The sequence below is a fragment of the Zeus faber genome (assembly GCF_960531495.2).
Source record: "Zeus faber genome assembly, chromosome: 5".
Lineage (NCBI taxonomy): Eukaryota > Metazoa > Chordata > Actinopteri > Zeiformes > Zeidae > Zeus > Zeus faber.
Window position 1 is genome coordinate 22,209,354 of NC_137192.1, and position 16,637 is coordinate 22,225,990.

Genomic DNA, 16,637 nt, shown 5'->3' on the forward strand with positions numbered 1-16,637 from the left:
TTTATTCATGGTGTAAATCATGTCAAAGTACAGTATGTGTGCAGTACATAATATGCATCTGTGTGATACAGTAGATAGACAGACAGACAGACAGACAGACAGCTAGATAGATAGATAGATAGATAGATAGATAGATGGATAGATAGATGGATAGATAGATAGATAGATAGATAGATAGATAGATAGATGGATAGATAGATGGATACTTTATTCATCCTTGGATCAAAATTGCGGAAATGAAAAAATTAAATTAATGAAAATGAAACTAAAGTATTTAAAATCAATTTCAATTAATTTAAATATAGAAAAATGAAAACTTGCCAACATAAAAAAAAACCTAAATATTAACAATAGTCACTAGTGTGTATGTGTGTGGGTCTGTGTGTGATGGAAAGTGAGTAAATTAGAGACAGATTTTGTTGCATTTATTGAAAAATAAGGAAATGACTGACGTTTAACCTCATTGTATTACTATTGTATTTCCATGTATTGTCTTTATGTGTGTGTGTGTGTGTGTTTGTGTGCGTGCGTGCCTGCGTGTGTGCCTGCGTGTGTGCCTGCGTGTGTGCTTGCGTGTGTGTGTGTGTGTGTGTGTGTGCGTGCGTGCGTGTGTGTGTGCGTGTGTGTGCACACATGCAGGGAAGTAACGTGATGGAGGACCAGGACCTCAGAGACATGGGCATCACTGACCCGGGACACAGGAAGAAGATCCTCCACGGCGCGCGCAGCTTTCCTAAGGTACTGAGCGTCCGCCCTGCACCTTGCATGCAAAGACTACTACCACCACAGGTCACGCAGACATCCAATAATAGTCACTCACTGCGATCATAGTCTTATTACAGTGTTATTATATCACAAGGCTGGACATTATGGAGTAAGATTGTCACCTTCATGATCATGGGTGGGATTGCATGAGTTGATGACATTGAAAGGTAATGTCAATTATATTTGGACCATTCCTCTAGTTGTACAGTAAAATGAAAGTAATCTATCATATTGTATCATACTTTCAAACCTGTTGGAACATGTTTCAAATCTGTATGGTGAGTCGTTATCATCATCATCATCATCATCATCATCATCATCATCATCATCATCATCATCATATTTCATTTTGACTCAATAAGGTCAATAAGCAATCATATAAAGTCACCCAATAACAAATGAAGGCATTTTAACATTGTATTCCTTGTTGTGCGCCTTGGACCAAATTGAATACATATATTATCGATTATGATACTATCATGATCTGTTAATCCTCCAGTGAGGTTTAATAATGCCCAGTGCTGTTATACGAGTAGGAATCGTATAACAGTCCGAATCAGGATCTGTATATTCTAGTACATTTTCCCATGCTAGGAATTTGAAGTGGTAGAGATTGGTGCATTGCAGTATTGAAAATGTGTATGAAAAAGCTTAACAATTTGAAATGAGCCAAATGTACAACAACATATAGAATATACAAAAAGCAATTCTATGCATGGGATAAGGTAATAGATATGTATAGAACAATATCAATATTAATTTGTTTGTTTGATCGATATGTCATATATGTTTATCTTCTCCCGTGGGTCGTGCAGGTGAAGGCGCTGGGCTGTGACGGCAGCACCTCCCTCGCTTCCTGGCTGGACGGACTGGGGCTGCACGAGTACCTGCCCAACTTCCTGTCCAGCGGATACCGGACCCTGGACTGCGTCAAGAACCTGTGGGAGCTGGAGATCGTCAACGTAAGTTCAACCCCTTTCATGTGCTCCTCTCTGAAGACCAAACGTGAGAAGAATTTCGGGAAAGTCTGAGGCCCACGGTCTCTCGGTGTTGTCGGTAGTTTCCTCTTTGTACTGTGGTTCACCCTGTCGTGTTGAATCCACTGCAGTGAAACGGAGCAAAACGTGAATTTAGAGCAAGGTACACTAAAGCAAACAGGCTTTGTGGATTTCTTTCGCTCAGAGACATATTTGGGCCATTCCGTGGTGCCGCTGACTCCCTCACATTTGTGCCAGTATATTGTATTTTTTATTATTACTACAGATTCCACACTTTGTGAGGTTTATCTACAGTGAAGATGAGGAAGTATGTCACAAAACAGAAGAAATTGTTATTGTGACCGGGGCTGGGCAAGACTTTCAATACAGGTATTGATACCTCGACCTTTACTGGTATCTAAACGGACTTAATATTCCGTTGCATTGCATTTTTCAAAATTTTTATAACTGGAAATAGCTAATTTTTTTTTTTAAAGAAAACTCAAGTATTTGTTCATCTAAGCCTCTTTTGTTTTTCAATCACTGGGAGCGACAAATTCCTGATTGGCATCAGAACCTTAAATGATAATAAAACATTGTCGGATTGACCCACTGGGTGAATATATTTGGAAACTATTCTCTCAATCCGAGATCAATTTGAAATCATTACCTATAGAACAAACACAAATGCAGAACGGGTCAAAGCATGGTATGACGCACAACCCTGAGCTGGGGCTGGCGGTGTCAGGCGGGATTTCGATACGGCGCCAACGCTCGGTAGCGTGGCATATGGACGACTAAGCGTTTCTTAAATCGACCGACTAATTTGACAGCGAGCATTTGTTTTTTTGGCGAGTGCATTATTCAGCAGACTGTCCGCCGGTCGGAGAGCTGACCTGTCAGAACTTACTCTGGCTTCATCCGAAAAGGTGCACTACTTAAGGATCAAAGTTGTCCATTAGCCATCCATACACGATGGGAAGGAAAATGGATGGATGTGTCTGAATCCTTCAGTATCCCATGGTATTGATGCATTTTTGGTTGTTGTTGAGTGTCAAATTGAAATGAACAACCTTACAGTTAACGCTTGACTTGTCAATCAGTTCAAAGCTGTTGGTTTGAAAGGTAAAGTGCCAGCATGCACGAATAGCATGGCCTGACGCCGTGCTTTTCCTTTTCCACCTACACATTTATCCATAAACGCTAACAGCTAACAGAGCAGGGTGAATGGAGGACAGGGATGTCTGTGGCAAATTGTCAGAAGCCCTGCTACTGCCGCAGTGGCATTAGCAGCCAGGCAGCAGCATCCCAACATCCCAGCGCGATGTGAGGGATAGTGTCCAATAATTGCAAAAGCCGTACAGGGGGCCGGCGTCGGGGCCGTGCACGTCTTGGTGGGCGTGCACGCCACGGCGAGCGTGCACACTGACAGTTCTGCTCTGCAGCGTTCTTGCAGAAGCGACCTCACCCCGTTCCAGCACCGTTCCACCGCCCTCACGCCCCGATGGAAATAACGCCAGGCGTGAAGGTGATCCACGAGATGAGTTTCATTTACATTTAATCCTACCGCCCATTCCTTTTTCAAATCTTATTCCTAATTAAATCTTTTCTCATTTCGCGCAACTTTCAGCTCGGTGTAGCTGCTTCCGAAATACACGAGTACAATGAAAAATGCACCGAGGGCTAGCTGGTGGCTTTCCTCGCTGCCTTTTTAGACTTTGGCATCGTAAATTATTCAAACATTGAAACAAAGTGCCATGTAAGCCTATTATGGAAGACTTTTTGATACCGCCGAGGTACATACAGAACTCATTGCACACGGCCATTGTAAATAATTTCGATAATGAATTTGATTTGAAAGGATTGATAGATTCTCTCCAGTCATATGGTAAAACTCTTGCATTTTCAGGCCTCACAGGTTATAATGCACTGCTGCTCACACTACAACAAAAGCGTTACAAAAAATGTCATTCTCGAGGCGAGAAGTGAAGTTTGTTAAATATTTGCGCGTTACTTAAAACAAACACCCATTTGTTTGCATAGGGCCTGCTGTTGGCCCATACATCATTGTTGAGTCATTTACTGTTTGATCAGCAGTATATTCAGAAAGGGAATGGTGGAGTCCTAAAAGAGGAGATGCGGCTGTATTCTGAGCTCACGGCGAAACAGATTGAGGCTGAATTATTGACGAGAGTCATTTCTTGTTTGGCCGGAGACGCCTGCCAACAGGGGGTACGTGCCACAGGCCGTGTGTCGGTGTACTTTGGATGTACGAGTATTAGATCAGCCAAAGAACATTACCGTATTACGGATGAGATACTGATGTCGCACCGCGTGGCGGAGAGATGGAGATGGGAAATAAAAAATAAAAAATCACCTGTGAATGTGATGGTGAAAGAAAGAAGACATACAAAATCAAATGCACGAGATTATCTGAGGACTGTTCCATTTTCTGTAATGCTTTTATATTTCGGCCTTTGAGGCAGTTTTAAGGCAGTCGACTGTGCTTCATTAAGATTCAGCTCGTGCAACGGTTCTCAACCGGTGGCTCCTCATTCAAAGCTGGGTGGCAGGTCCATTTCCAGTGGACCGCAGGGGCATTTCATCGCTGTGTGTCGGAAGATCAGGAAAGTCATCGCTATTGTTTCACTGACTTTTTATCTAAATGTGTTTTATTGCATCACTTGGAATACCAAATGTTATTGGTAGGATTATTATAAGCTACATCTCAGGCCTGGACTGGCAAAATATTTACAAATTTGTAAGAGAACTCGTGCTGTACACAATGGCTTGAAGATCTAATTCCTGAAAGGTCCCGAGATGTTCTGGCCCACAGATAACGTTGAATTGGCAAAACACCAAAACACCAGTGAATGCTGGCTTGACACGGCGTGGCTTGGACCCCACTAATCTACTGTAAGTGGTTCTTCTTCCTCCTCATTTTTCCTGCAACGCAATCCCCACGTTTGTCTGGGCAACTATCGATCGACGGAAGAACATTAACTCTCGCTCGCCGTTTCCATCATGTCTGCTTTTTATTTACTGTTTGGATTCCGTCCGGCCGGCGTTCCCGGTTCAGCGGTTCCAGAGCGGCTGGATTGATGTCCTTTATGGCCCTCGCTGGCGTTCCCCTTGTGCTGCAGGTCATCAAGGTGGGTCCGCTGGGCCACCGCAAGAGGATCATCGCCTCTCTGGCGGAGAGACCCTACGAGGAGGCTCCATCAAAGTCCCACCGCCTCTCCCAAATCATGGTAAGATGCTGGGGGGAGCGTCAAGCTTGATTTAGACTTTGATTTATTATTTTTATGTTTTTTCATTTAACCTTTATTTAACCAGGGCAGCAGGGCAGCCACACTGAGAGCCACATTCTTTATCTCGCATTTCTTGTAAACAGGAAATCTCGATTAATTATTTGAATCGCTTGACAGTCCGAGTAAAATCAAATAGTCATTAGGAGCAAAATCCACATTATAAAGACAATTAGCCTGATGAGCATTCTCGTATTGAACACGTCACAGATTCTGTGTTTAAAAATCTGCAATTGAAATGAAACGATGACGGAGTGTTCTCAGTGAAAGCTGCCCTTGCTGAACTGTGTTTTTTATGTTTTTACTCGGGATGCACTGACACTAATACCGGTTAAAATTGTTTGTGTTCTATCGTCTCCTGGAATACCTCCACTGCAACAATCCAAACAACAGATTTTTCTTGTCTACACCAAGAAGCGCGTTGACAAAACACGTGTGACACAACATCCGCCATGACGTTTCTAATGATCCAAAGCGAAACCCTAAACTGTTGGAAGTCAAAGTCCTTTCTCAGGGATTATCGAGATGTTCAGCAGCCAGATCCGTTTTAACACCAGAGATCAGCTGTTAAAAATAAGTGTTATATTTTCTTTCTCGATACGGATGAAACTCTTTAATAGCATTGTGCTGCTCACATCGGGGCTAGTTTCCCAGGAAGATTAAAACTAAAAAGACGAGCGTCTCCGCCGAGGATGTTCTTTTGGTCCAGGATTAGGTTTGGACGTGGTCCAGCGTAGAGGCCGCGCCGTCCAATCACCACTCAGCCTGCATGCAGGCGCCTGCTCTGTGTGTGTCGTGTGTGTGTGTGTGTCTGTTTTCTCCTCTGCTCATGTGTATAACCATGCTTCCATGCAGACATTTATGTGTGTATATGAGTGTGTTTGCATGAGTGTTTGTGTTTCTGTGTGTGGGTGCATGAGTGTGTTAATTTATGTGCCTTAGTGTATATGTGTCTATATGTGTTTGTGTGTTCATGTGTGTGTATGTGTGTGTGCGTGTGTGTGTGTCTGTGTGTGTGTGTGTGTGTGTGTGTGGGTGTGTGTGTGTGTGTGTGTGTGTGTATGTTTGTTTATATATGCCCCTATGTGTCTGTGCACGCTTATGTCTGTGCATGTGTTTATGCATGTGCTGTATGTGTGCATATGTTTGTTATATATGCACCTGTGTGTGTATGTGTGCTTATGCATTTGCCTGTGTGTGTTTCTGTGCCTCTGTGTGTGTGTGTGTGTGTGTGTGTGTGTGTGTGTGTGTGTGTGTGTGTGTGTGTGCGTGCGTGCGTGCGTGCGTGCGTGTGTGTGTGTGTGCATGTGTGTGTGTGCAGTTCCATGACCTGCTGTCGCAGTCCACCTCGGCACTCAGTCAGATGGACCCGTACACGAGCCGCTCCATGGACATGCTGCTGCCGCTCAGCGAGGCGGGCGGGCGGCGGCGGAGAGGAGCCGACCAAGACTGTAGCGTGTCGCTCCGTTCCTATAGCGACAGGCCACGCTCCGTAGTAAGTCTGACCCTTCATCACATAAGATGAGATAAGGTAGGGTAAGGTAAGATAAGATAAGATTAGATAAGATAAGATAACACTCAGTATTCTTGCCTTCAGTGGTGGGTCAAAGCGCAGAGAATTGTCTGTGAAACGTGAGTATCTACTACGTACAGTATCAGCTGTGGCTTAACGTAGTGTGTATTTTGGGATAATATCCCTTCAGCTCCTTCTGTCAACTATTGGCTCTGATGATTTGGTTTTTAAAGCTATAGATTTTTTGACCATCAGGATTTCAGTAGAGCAGAAGCAACAGAACTCCTAATATCTGCTACTGTAAGTGACTGTAATACATACACTGCATTACTTCCTGTGCTGCAATACAATTTCCTGCCTTACTATTTCACGTTTTTTTTGGTATTATTTCATGGTTTTTTTTGTATTATTATATTCATTGATATATTTTATTTCATATTCATTGTAATGCATTCTATTTATTGTTTATTTCTTCTAAATTCTTATCAGGGGTTTATTTCGTATTTTTAGTCTTACTCTCTTCATTATAATGGCTTTATTTATATTTATTTATTCATTCTTATTTTTACTTAACTTATTCTAATGGCTTTGTTTCCACAATCTCCCTCCTGTCTATCTACCACAGGGTCGTTTCAAGCTTTTTGGGGGCTCTTTGCAAAATGTTGTTTGGGGGCCCCTATTTTGTGAAACTATGGTGGGGGGATTCCAAACCCTCTAAGGTGGTCCGGGAGCATGCATTCAACTGGTGCACTTTAAGAGGCTAGATCCGTGAAAAACTCTGAACCTGTTAAGCCCTGAGGTGGAGGGGTTGGAGTGTACAGTGACACTGTATATCAATATTTTCTATCAGTTACGGTACGGTAAGGTAATAAACATTATATTTGTAATTGCCTGATAAAATGATATTATACTCATACCTAATGATGACCATTCCCATGTTCAATAACTGACAAATTATCTCTTGAACTTGAACTTGAACTTGAACTTGAACTTGATTGAATTGAACTGATAGTGTGATTAGTTGCTGCACCAAGTTGTGGGTTGATACCATTAATTATAGATCTTTGGTACACTTTCTAGCCATTTTTGACCACTCCAGAACGGAGAAAAAGGGTCAAAAATCCCCCCAAAAAGACCACCTGAAGACCTCATGACCTTGAAAAACACTTGACTCAATGCTCAATGCTGTGATGCAGTATTAATAACTTTTGAAAAATGTAGATTTGTGCTATTTTAACGATTGGATGACAACCACTATTTTCTGAAATGTACCTGGATATCCCATACATTTTCTGGGTGTTCTAGGTGTCCAGATTCTGGGTCTAGAGTTTAATGAGCCTGTGATTATCCTATAGGTCACCATAGGTCATTTTAGGCACCAAGGTCAAGTTTTAAAAAACGCTGTCATCACAGTGAAATGGTTACGATGAGGCCACATTTCATCACACAGGGATGTAATTAGACTGCTGGATTGAGAGTCTCAGCTTTGTAGCCATACCCAATTTCTGCAATTCCATGACTGTTTATGTACCGCAGAGTGCAGAAATAGGGAAAATTTTCATTGTATGCAGAACACCGTGTATTTAGGACCCTCAAGCCCTATGTACAGTAGCTGGCATGTGTCAGGCATGGCTGTAAAGGTGAGACTCATGCGATTCTAATGAGCCCAATTCATTTAGATATCTTGATGTGAGAGATCAAGGGACAAGGTTTGAAAATAGTCATGCCCATTTACTTTTGTCAAAAAAGGCCGCCGACATTTATAGCTATGTTATGAAGCTATAAGGATTCTAGATGTCTCTGTTGGAGCAAACACCATGGAATATTTCATGGTGTACCACTGAGATTAAACGTAATGGATCGTAGCGGTACACTATCTTTAGTATATACTATGTCTGTGTAGTATATACTATGTCTAGTATGTGCATGTAGTATCGACTGATACTTAAAATTTAGGATCCAGAATCTGCCTCTGCAGTGGAGGAGTGGTATTGGTGCATCCCTGGTTCCAACCTGAGACTGACATCACCACACACCTATAGAGAGTTTTATACAAGTTGTCCAACTCTTACAATCGAATTACACCTTATTATGTGTAATGACTGAAATGAGCTTCTGTGAATTAACAGGTTGTTTCTCAGTTCTGCATTGACTCTTTACAGTCAAAGGGAAACTCCAAAATTGTAATGATCACCCAATCGCTGAATGCATCAATTCAATTGCTAGGAGTTTCATGTTAATCCAACCTTCAGTGGGTATGTTATTTTCCTGTCGCAATAATGGAAGTGATAGCAGTCGGGCTCCAAATGCGTAATCTAACACCATGTTGAAGATAACGTTGACGATCCATGGTGCAACTTAATCACACGTAATGTCATTATATCATAAAAATGAAATGAAAACGACTTTTTAAAGAGTATATTTCACCAGAACTAAATTCTATGTCGTGTCTCATTGTATCATCCCGACACAAATCTCTAAAGGATCGTAGTAATTTTATAATCACTAGTGTTAAAATAAGATAAGATAAGATAGTACTTTAAATTAAATTTTTTTTTGGGTGGTATAGCTCAGCAGGAAACATGAAGTAAGAGTAAGAATATATACACTAATTAAAAAAATGTATACATTAAAAATAAGTAATAAACAGTTTAAGAATCTACAGTGCATTTATTTTTAATTAAATTCAAACTAGAATAGAATATAAAATATAACACGAGCACTGTGCAATGTAACCCATGGCGACATCTAATAACAATGACAGCAGAGTATTTATTATGAATTATCATTCAAGTGACCATGCGAGGAGTGGTTGACACGGTGTGAATATGCAGACACTTTATCCTATTTCTTTGCAATTATTTTGGGGGTGGATCGTCACCGTTGTTGTGGTCTGTGCCTCTGCAGGACAGGCACAGCGACAGACACAAAGAGTCCCGGTTAAACCTGCGTCCCCCGAGCCAATCTGCGACCTACGCCACCGTGTCGGCCTGGCACCACCACCCTGAGAAGCTCATCCTGGACTCCTGCGGCTACGAGGCCACGGTGAGCCCCCCGCCCCGCGCTCTTTGCACCAAATAGATAGAAACCAACCAGATGAAATCCAGGTGGAAGCTGTTTGGTCTTTGATGATGGGTTCGTCTACTTCGGGGCGACGCTGTTTGAGGTGCAGATAGAGGCGAGAAAACTGGTTAAAATCTGCCTCCCCACGCCCTCATTTGCTTTATTAGTCCGTCCCTTCGGGGAATTGTGATTTTGCGATCAGAATAATTGATTTTCATTCAACCAGTCATTCCAGTGATATTTGCGACATTCTGCAAATTTGCAAAAACTGCCGCGTTTTTCCCACGTGAATGGACTGCTGGTTTTCCAGGGTGCTTGGATGTTAAATTGGAAGCATATTTATTTATTTATCTATTTATTTGTCCTTCTATCTATTTATTTATTTATTTATTATTTATTTATCTGTTTGTTTGTTTATTTATTTATTTGTTCATTTATTTATTTATTTATTTATTTATTATTTATTATTTATTTATTTATCCACTTATTACGGGAAGCCAAGCTAAAGCACAGTACAGTACTTTGGCTCTTCATGCTTGAAAATGATGAGACGCTAAAATATTTCCTGTTTTTTCTGTCACGATGCAGAATGTGTATCATCATTGGAAGTGATGACGACATATTTCTTCATTGGTAGTAAAAAAAAAAATTGTTCTTTTTCGCTGACAATTCCTGCAATTATACATATAAAACACACAAAACTTTGGAAATAAATAGAAGGACTTTCATTTTTAGAAAAGCCGCTGCAGAATCAAGCTCGTTTGGTTGCAACGGTCACAACAAAAATAGAAAACCATTACTCTCATTTCAGCTTTTGTGGGGCCCGGAAGCGAGGGGGCCATGGGGGTTAAGTTGCCATGTGTGACGTGGCACGGAATGCACAGGGACTTTTTGTTTCGTTTTAATTCGTAAACGGAGGGAGAGAAATACATGTACAATAAAAACACTGTTTTTATTTGTTTTACTTGGAGAAATCGCGAATCGAGAGATCGCTCCCTCTCCAATACATATTTCCCTGTGCGAGTCGCACCCACCGCACCCCACTAGTGATGTTCGATTGGGGGCCCCCAATGCTCTTGGGGGCCCTCTAGTGCCCACGGTTGCCCTAAGTATGCGCTTCGTTCACTTAATCCTCGGGCCGGCCCTGTCATTACTCTACGAGTGAGGAAGACATGAAGGTCAACGGTGGAGCGGGTTGAAGTTTCTTGAATTCCCAGGAGCTGAATGTAAAGGCCCCCAAGCGTTCGATTCTTGTTTTATCAAATGTTTCATCGTGTGTTTGGTCTAAAGGGTCAAAGAGATGGGAACGGAAACCAATGTCATTTTGCAAACCGAGTTTTTCCCCCCGGCTGTGGTGTGGAGTCTGAATCGCAGCCAAACGTTTTTGAACAATAAAATAGAGAGACAGTGAAAGAAAATGTCCACATAATAATGGAGTCCATTTAGTATTGATTATGACATAATATTGTTGAAATAAAAAATAAAATAAAAATTGAAAAAATAAAAGGGTGCTCTTAACTCTCCCGTACAGATACACGTTCCTGCATTTAAGCCTCTTAACCCCCAGTAATGTCACCATGCCCCCCGTGTGAGAGGCTAAAGTGGGTTGCCAGGTTGGAGCCGTTCCATCCTCGACTCAAAAGACAAAAATAGACATCAAAATCCACGTCCTGGATGTGGAATGTTCATTCTTGAGTCATCACGACAGTTCCTTGATAGTGCAGAACCAAACCAAACAAACACCTCGGATTTCCTGAAATGCATTCTTCCGAAATGTAATCGGCAACAATGGAAATGTTTTGTTTTATTTTGAATGCATGACTGAAATGTGTTTAAATTGAGTTCTTACCATCATACAGCGGGGTCTCATCCTGCTTCTGAACCCTGTAACCGCCTTGTCCTCTGTCAGCACCAATCAGCCATTAATTCCAGAAATCAAACTCTGTCTTTTCTTTCTCTGAGAGAGATTTTGAAGTGGGTGCGTTGACACGAGAGCGCAGTGGGTTGTGCTGTCATCGCTGAAGTTCAGTTCCCGTCTTAGATGCAGAGTTTTTAATGTTGTTCTTCTTTGCCCTTGGTGCTCTGGTTCGCTCTAACCTCTTAAAATGCAGGTTGGGCCGGTTGGAGACTCCTAAATAGTTAATCTTCCGGGTGTGTAGGGACCACTGGAATGGGCTGGAATCCAATGCAGGGTTTGTCTCCGGAAAATGAGGTAGAATCCGGCCCGCTGTGATAGAGGGTAAAGACATGACATTACATACATTATGTCATTTAGCAGATGCTTTCGTCCATTGGAATTTAAATTAAAGTGGTAATCCGTTACATTATTTAGTTGAAAAAAAAATCCCGCATTTGATACTTATTTTAGCAGGAACTACACTCACAGCAACTCCATGTATTTGCGTTATGCATGCGTTCCTCTATATACTGCTTCCATTGTTGGCGGCGGGGTCCGCCTTTCTTGGCGCTGCTAGGACCGGGCACGTGCAGAGAGTAGAGTCTGGGTTTTTTTCACTTTGTTTGCGTTTGTGTGATGGAGTGAGTTGAACTGACCGCGCCTCCTCTTGTGTGCGTCTATTCTAGTATCTAGGTTCAATGATAATCAGGGATCTGCGAGGGATCGAGTCCACTCAAGATGCTTGTGCCAAAATTAGGGTAAGTAGTGGGGGTGGGCCTGATACTGGGCACTTGGGTGAGTAAAAGAAAAACTGAAAAATAATCATTAGACGGTAAAGATTTTGTCAGTACTGCTTTTAAACTTCAGGGGTGGACGGACAATCTAGAAGCAATGTCATGTCCCAGTGATATTGGACATTTTCTCCATCGATTATGTATCAGGATGTTGAAATTACGGAACAGTTCAGCCAGAACAGTGGACGACATGATGCCTGAACGGAACGTCTGCCCTCGAACATTTCTTTTTTAATGTCATTTATACCAGAAATCAAAGGATTCCCGAAAGGGCCCTGTCGTCATACTGTCCATCACCTACCGAGGGGTGAAGTTCATCGATGCAGCCACGAAGGTAACAGGAGACATTGTGTGTGTGTGTGTGTGTGTGTGTGTGTGTGTGTGATTGATGGCCCCCTCTCTCCCCCCCCCCCCCCCGATCGCCAAAACACTGTATTTCATGAGGACTCTGATTTCGCCTGCTCTTGCCAGACGATCGTGGCAGAGCATGAGATCAGGAACATTTCGTGCGCGGCCCAGGACCCGGACGACCTCTGCACGTTCGCCTACATCACCAAGGACCTGAAGAGCGGCCACCACTTCTGCCACGTCTTCAGCACCGTGGAAGTGGTGAGTCCATTTCACTTCCTCCTCTCCCACCCGATTCCTCTACGAATGTAAAAGAAAAAAAAAAGAAAAGAAAAGCTGGTTAGTGAAGAATATAGAGAATTAACATCACCGTGGCAACCGGTGATAAATGAAGCTGATTCTCGCCAACACCTAGGGGGCTAAACGTAAATTTTGAAGGTGGAAGATTTCGCAGAAAATTATTGATATTGGTGCACTCGTCAAAGGGCTGTGGTCCAGGGGTTCAACCTTTTTCTGCCAAAGACCAAAGTTCTTTGATCCCAAAATTCAGCAGTGAGAGAGTGTGCCAAATCATCTTCTTTTATTTTTCATTTTATTATTATTTTGGAGCTTGCATCAGTACTTTTATGCATATTAGGTGTTTTATGCATATTAACTGTTTCATGTGAATTTGAATATAACATAGGCTACCTTTATTATATCAAAGAACATGGAGGGTTTTTTTTTTAAAGATATGTCAATCAAATATTAATATATCGGCTACGACTCTGTGAATATCAAGTAACCCCAAGTTTGAGAATGTCTGATGTACGGACTCTATGGATCTTCTTAATCACTTAAAAGGCTCTTCCCTTTCCTCCTTTCCTGCCCAAATCTTCTATAAATGTTAAACAGTGGGCGTGACGAGCCAATAAATGTGGAGAATTATCACCATGGCGACCGGTAATGAACAAAGCAGATTCCAACACCAACATTAGGAGCTTGCGTCAATAATGGAGACTGAGCATTGTGACTGTTAATCCAAAAGAAGAGGATTTTTCCCGAAGTGTATGATATTCATTTGTTTGCCTCTATACACTCGTCCAAAGGCTGTAGTCCAGGTGGATCTCAACCTCTGTTGGCTCATGACCGGGTTTAAGATCCCAAAAATGATAACGATAACAATAACAACAATAATCAGATATTTATTATTATTCATCACATTTCATTTCATTTCACAATATTTTTATTGTTTTGTTTTTGAGCCAGAATCAATCGTTTTATGCTTCAAAATCCTTATTTGGGCCTATTAGCAACAGATGGAGGCTAAATAACAATACTGTACTTTCAAAACTCATGAGCCATTACCAAATACTGGTCAAAGTGTGCATATTCCACATTGCGTATGAGGAAATTGCTTCATGTGCATTTATTACATCATAGGAGGGAGCGCCGGCTTGAATGTTAAAATCAGTTATTTCTCAAAAACATATGGCAGTGTCATCTTATCAATGTAGTGCAGGAGGGAGTGCCATAAAAAAAAAAAAACATTATAAACAGCCTAAAAGTGCAATTTAGAAAAATACCGGTGGCTGTTAAAACCAGTGACTCTATGTGGCATGGTCTTTAGATAGCTTTAGCAATCTCCCTTATTTCAGAAAGTGCTTACCGGGGAAATTGCATTGGAAATATCTTTTAAACTATTAATATCAAGGGTTGTTTTTTTTTTTTTTTTCGTGTTTTGAGAATAAATTACGACCTGAATGCAGAACTAAATTATAATTAAGAGATTATAAAATTGAGCTGAAGTACAAAATTCATTGGGGAATAATGTGCTTTGTGGGGAAAGCCGCATTCTGCATTCTACATGAATATCTTGATTGGCTCGTTGAAACAGGAAATTAAATGAGTGTGAATTATACAATGACAATGGCGGGGGGGGTTAAAGCACACTGCTTACTTTTAATTTGCTTTGTTTGGAAAAAAACATGTCTCTCAGCTGAGCTGCAGATTGGGCCCTTCGCTGCAGAGCGGGAGGCTCAGCGTAGTGGTAGGGTCCATTTAAGGGGTGTCCGAAATCGCATTACAAGATTCCTCCAGGCATGGATATGGGAAATATGTTGTAATGTTTACTATTACGGGTAAGAAGGATATATAAATGTGTCCACCCCCTCCGACCTGTTGTTCTTACCACTTTTCTGGAGGTCCAAGTCTTAATCAGGCGGTCAGACCCCCTCGCAATCCCCTGATCCTGCAGCGAGGTGGGGAGTTTCCATACGCAGGCCCGCGTTACATTATAATTTTCAATTTACAATTACAATTCACCGTAAATATTTCCGACAATCTGATTGTCTTTGGTGCTTTTTCTTTGCCCAGCAATTAGCAAAGTGCACTAAATTCAAAAAATAAATCGAAAATATTTGACGGCAAAAAAGTCTGAGGATGAGGATTTTTGAACCGAAGAGACATTTGAAATTTGAACTCAACTTGTCTTGTGTCTGATGTTCCATTTATTTGGTTTTTTTTTCTGATGCTCCTATTCAACCATTTCGATGCTGCAAATAAATTAAACATTTAAACTGCCGCCAAACGCGGCCGCTGTCCTTCTCCACCTCGGGCAGACCCAGACCTACGAGATCATCCTGACGCTGGGACAGGCGTTCGAGGTGGCCTATCAGCTGGCCATCCAGTCCAGGCCGCGGCAGTACGTCCCGCCCTCGTCTCTGGGGTCAGAGGTCATCGAGACCAAAGCCAGCCGCCCGGTGTCTCAGTCGTGGAGCAGCATGCGGAGATCGACAGTGAGTATCGCCCTTCACAACACCAGGGGTTCGGCGGGCAGGCAGGCGGGCAGGCAGGCGGGCAGGCAGGCGGGCAGGCGTCTCTGAACTCTTTGGTGATGGAGTTTTTCTTTTGGCGCCGTTAGATCACAGTCAGCCTCCGCTTACCCCACCCGCATCCCCAGCCGGCAGCCAAACACACGCGTTATGTCCGGGGTTAATGTCCTGCCAGCCGGTCATTATCGCAAAATAACCGACCCCCTTTATCCCTCTGAATCCCTCTGTGCATTATCCTGCTTATGCCATGACAACCTACTCAATAAAAGAAAACACTGAGACGGAATGTTGATATGAAATGACTTTCAAAAGGTATGACTGGTTTGTTTCACTTCTTCCGCTTTTACTGAGCTAAAGAAAATTTGTCTACGACGACGTAGCAAACTTTTCACCCTAGAAAGAAAAACTTACCTAACCTATCAACTGTTATTAACGTGAAATTAAACATATCCACATTCACCGCTTCGGTCCTTCCACTGAAGTATTTTACAATTGTACTTTATTTTATAACTATTATTATTATTTAATTATTTATAGTTATGATCATTTTATATTATGAGTCAAATTTATTGTTGTAATTATGTCATACTGTAGATCATACCTCAAAAAGTCACACACCCCCTTTCCCTATGCTATTGGTTTCTTCCAAAAGTTGCAGGATGAAATCTCGGTAGGCACGCAGGTACGCGGCGGAGTTTTGCCAAGCTTTAAATGTCGTTGAAAACGACGTCAAACGTGTTAAAACAAACAATAAACTTGCCGACCGCTGGGACCCAGCCAGCTACGACAGAGAGGGAAAGTGGAAAGATTCTCCGGTCGTTAATTGGAAATAAGTGAAATAAGGGAAGTTAGGGATTGAGGAACTCCCAGCGCTCCCAGTCGCACCCTCCCTCCACCCAGCTTCTGCCGCGCAAAAATCAAACCCCACTATCGCGCAATGCATCGTTGTCTTTTTTCCTGGTTCTCTGTCGTTCAAAACCACGTGATACGTGTGATAAACACAAACTTTGACACAGGGAACGTTGTCCACCGTTAGGGGTGCGCGCCACCGTGTTGCCGTGACGTGACGCGCCAGAATTGAGATAATAAACACATCCCGGGCATCTAGGGCCGAGGTCACGGCACCCAAACCACGAAACCACCCAAACCACTTCCCTGG

General features: G+C 42.3%; 1 protein-coding gene across 1 annotated transcript in view; it reads left to right on the forward strand.

The window, feature by feature from the left end:
- anks1ab (ankyrin repeat and sterile alpha motif domain containing 1Ab) overlaps positions 1–16,637 on the forward strand; it is a gene marked incomplete at both ends in the record, with an annotated part of 49,271 nt that overhangs the window by 29,120 nt on the left and 3,514 nt on the right. The window contains 9 exons of the mRNA XM_080001045.1: positions 640–738; positions 1,581–1,727; positions 4,886–4,993; positions 6,372–6,545; positions 9,471–9,608; positions 12,210–12,281; positions 12,568–12,651; positions 12,789–12,926; positions 15,266–15,442. Of these exons, the coding sequence (XP_079857171.1) occupies positions 640–738; positions 1,581–1,727; positions 4,886–4,993; positions 6,372–6,545; positions 9,471–9,608; positions 12,210–12,281; positions 12,568–12,651; positions 12,789–12,926; positions 15,266–15,442 (1,137 nt within the window). The remainder of the gene's footprint in view (positions 1–639; positions 739–1,580; positions 1,728–4,885; positions 4,994–6,371; positions 6,546–9,470; positions 9,609–12,209; positions 12,282–12,567; positions 12,652–12,788; positions 12,927–15,265; positions 15,443–16,637) is intronic.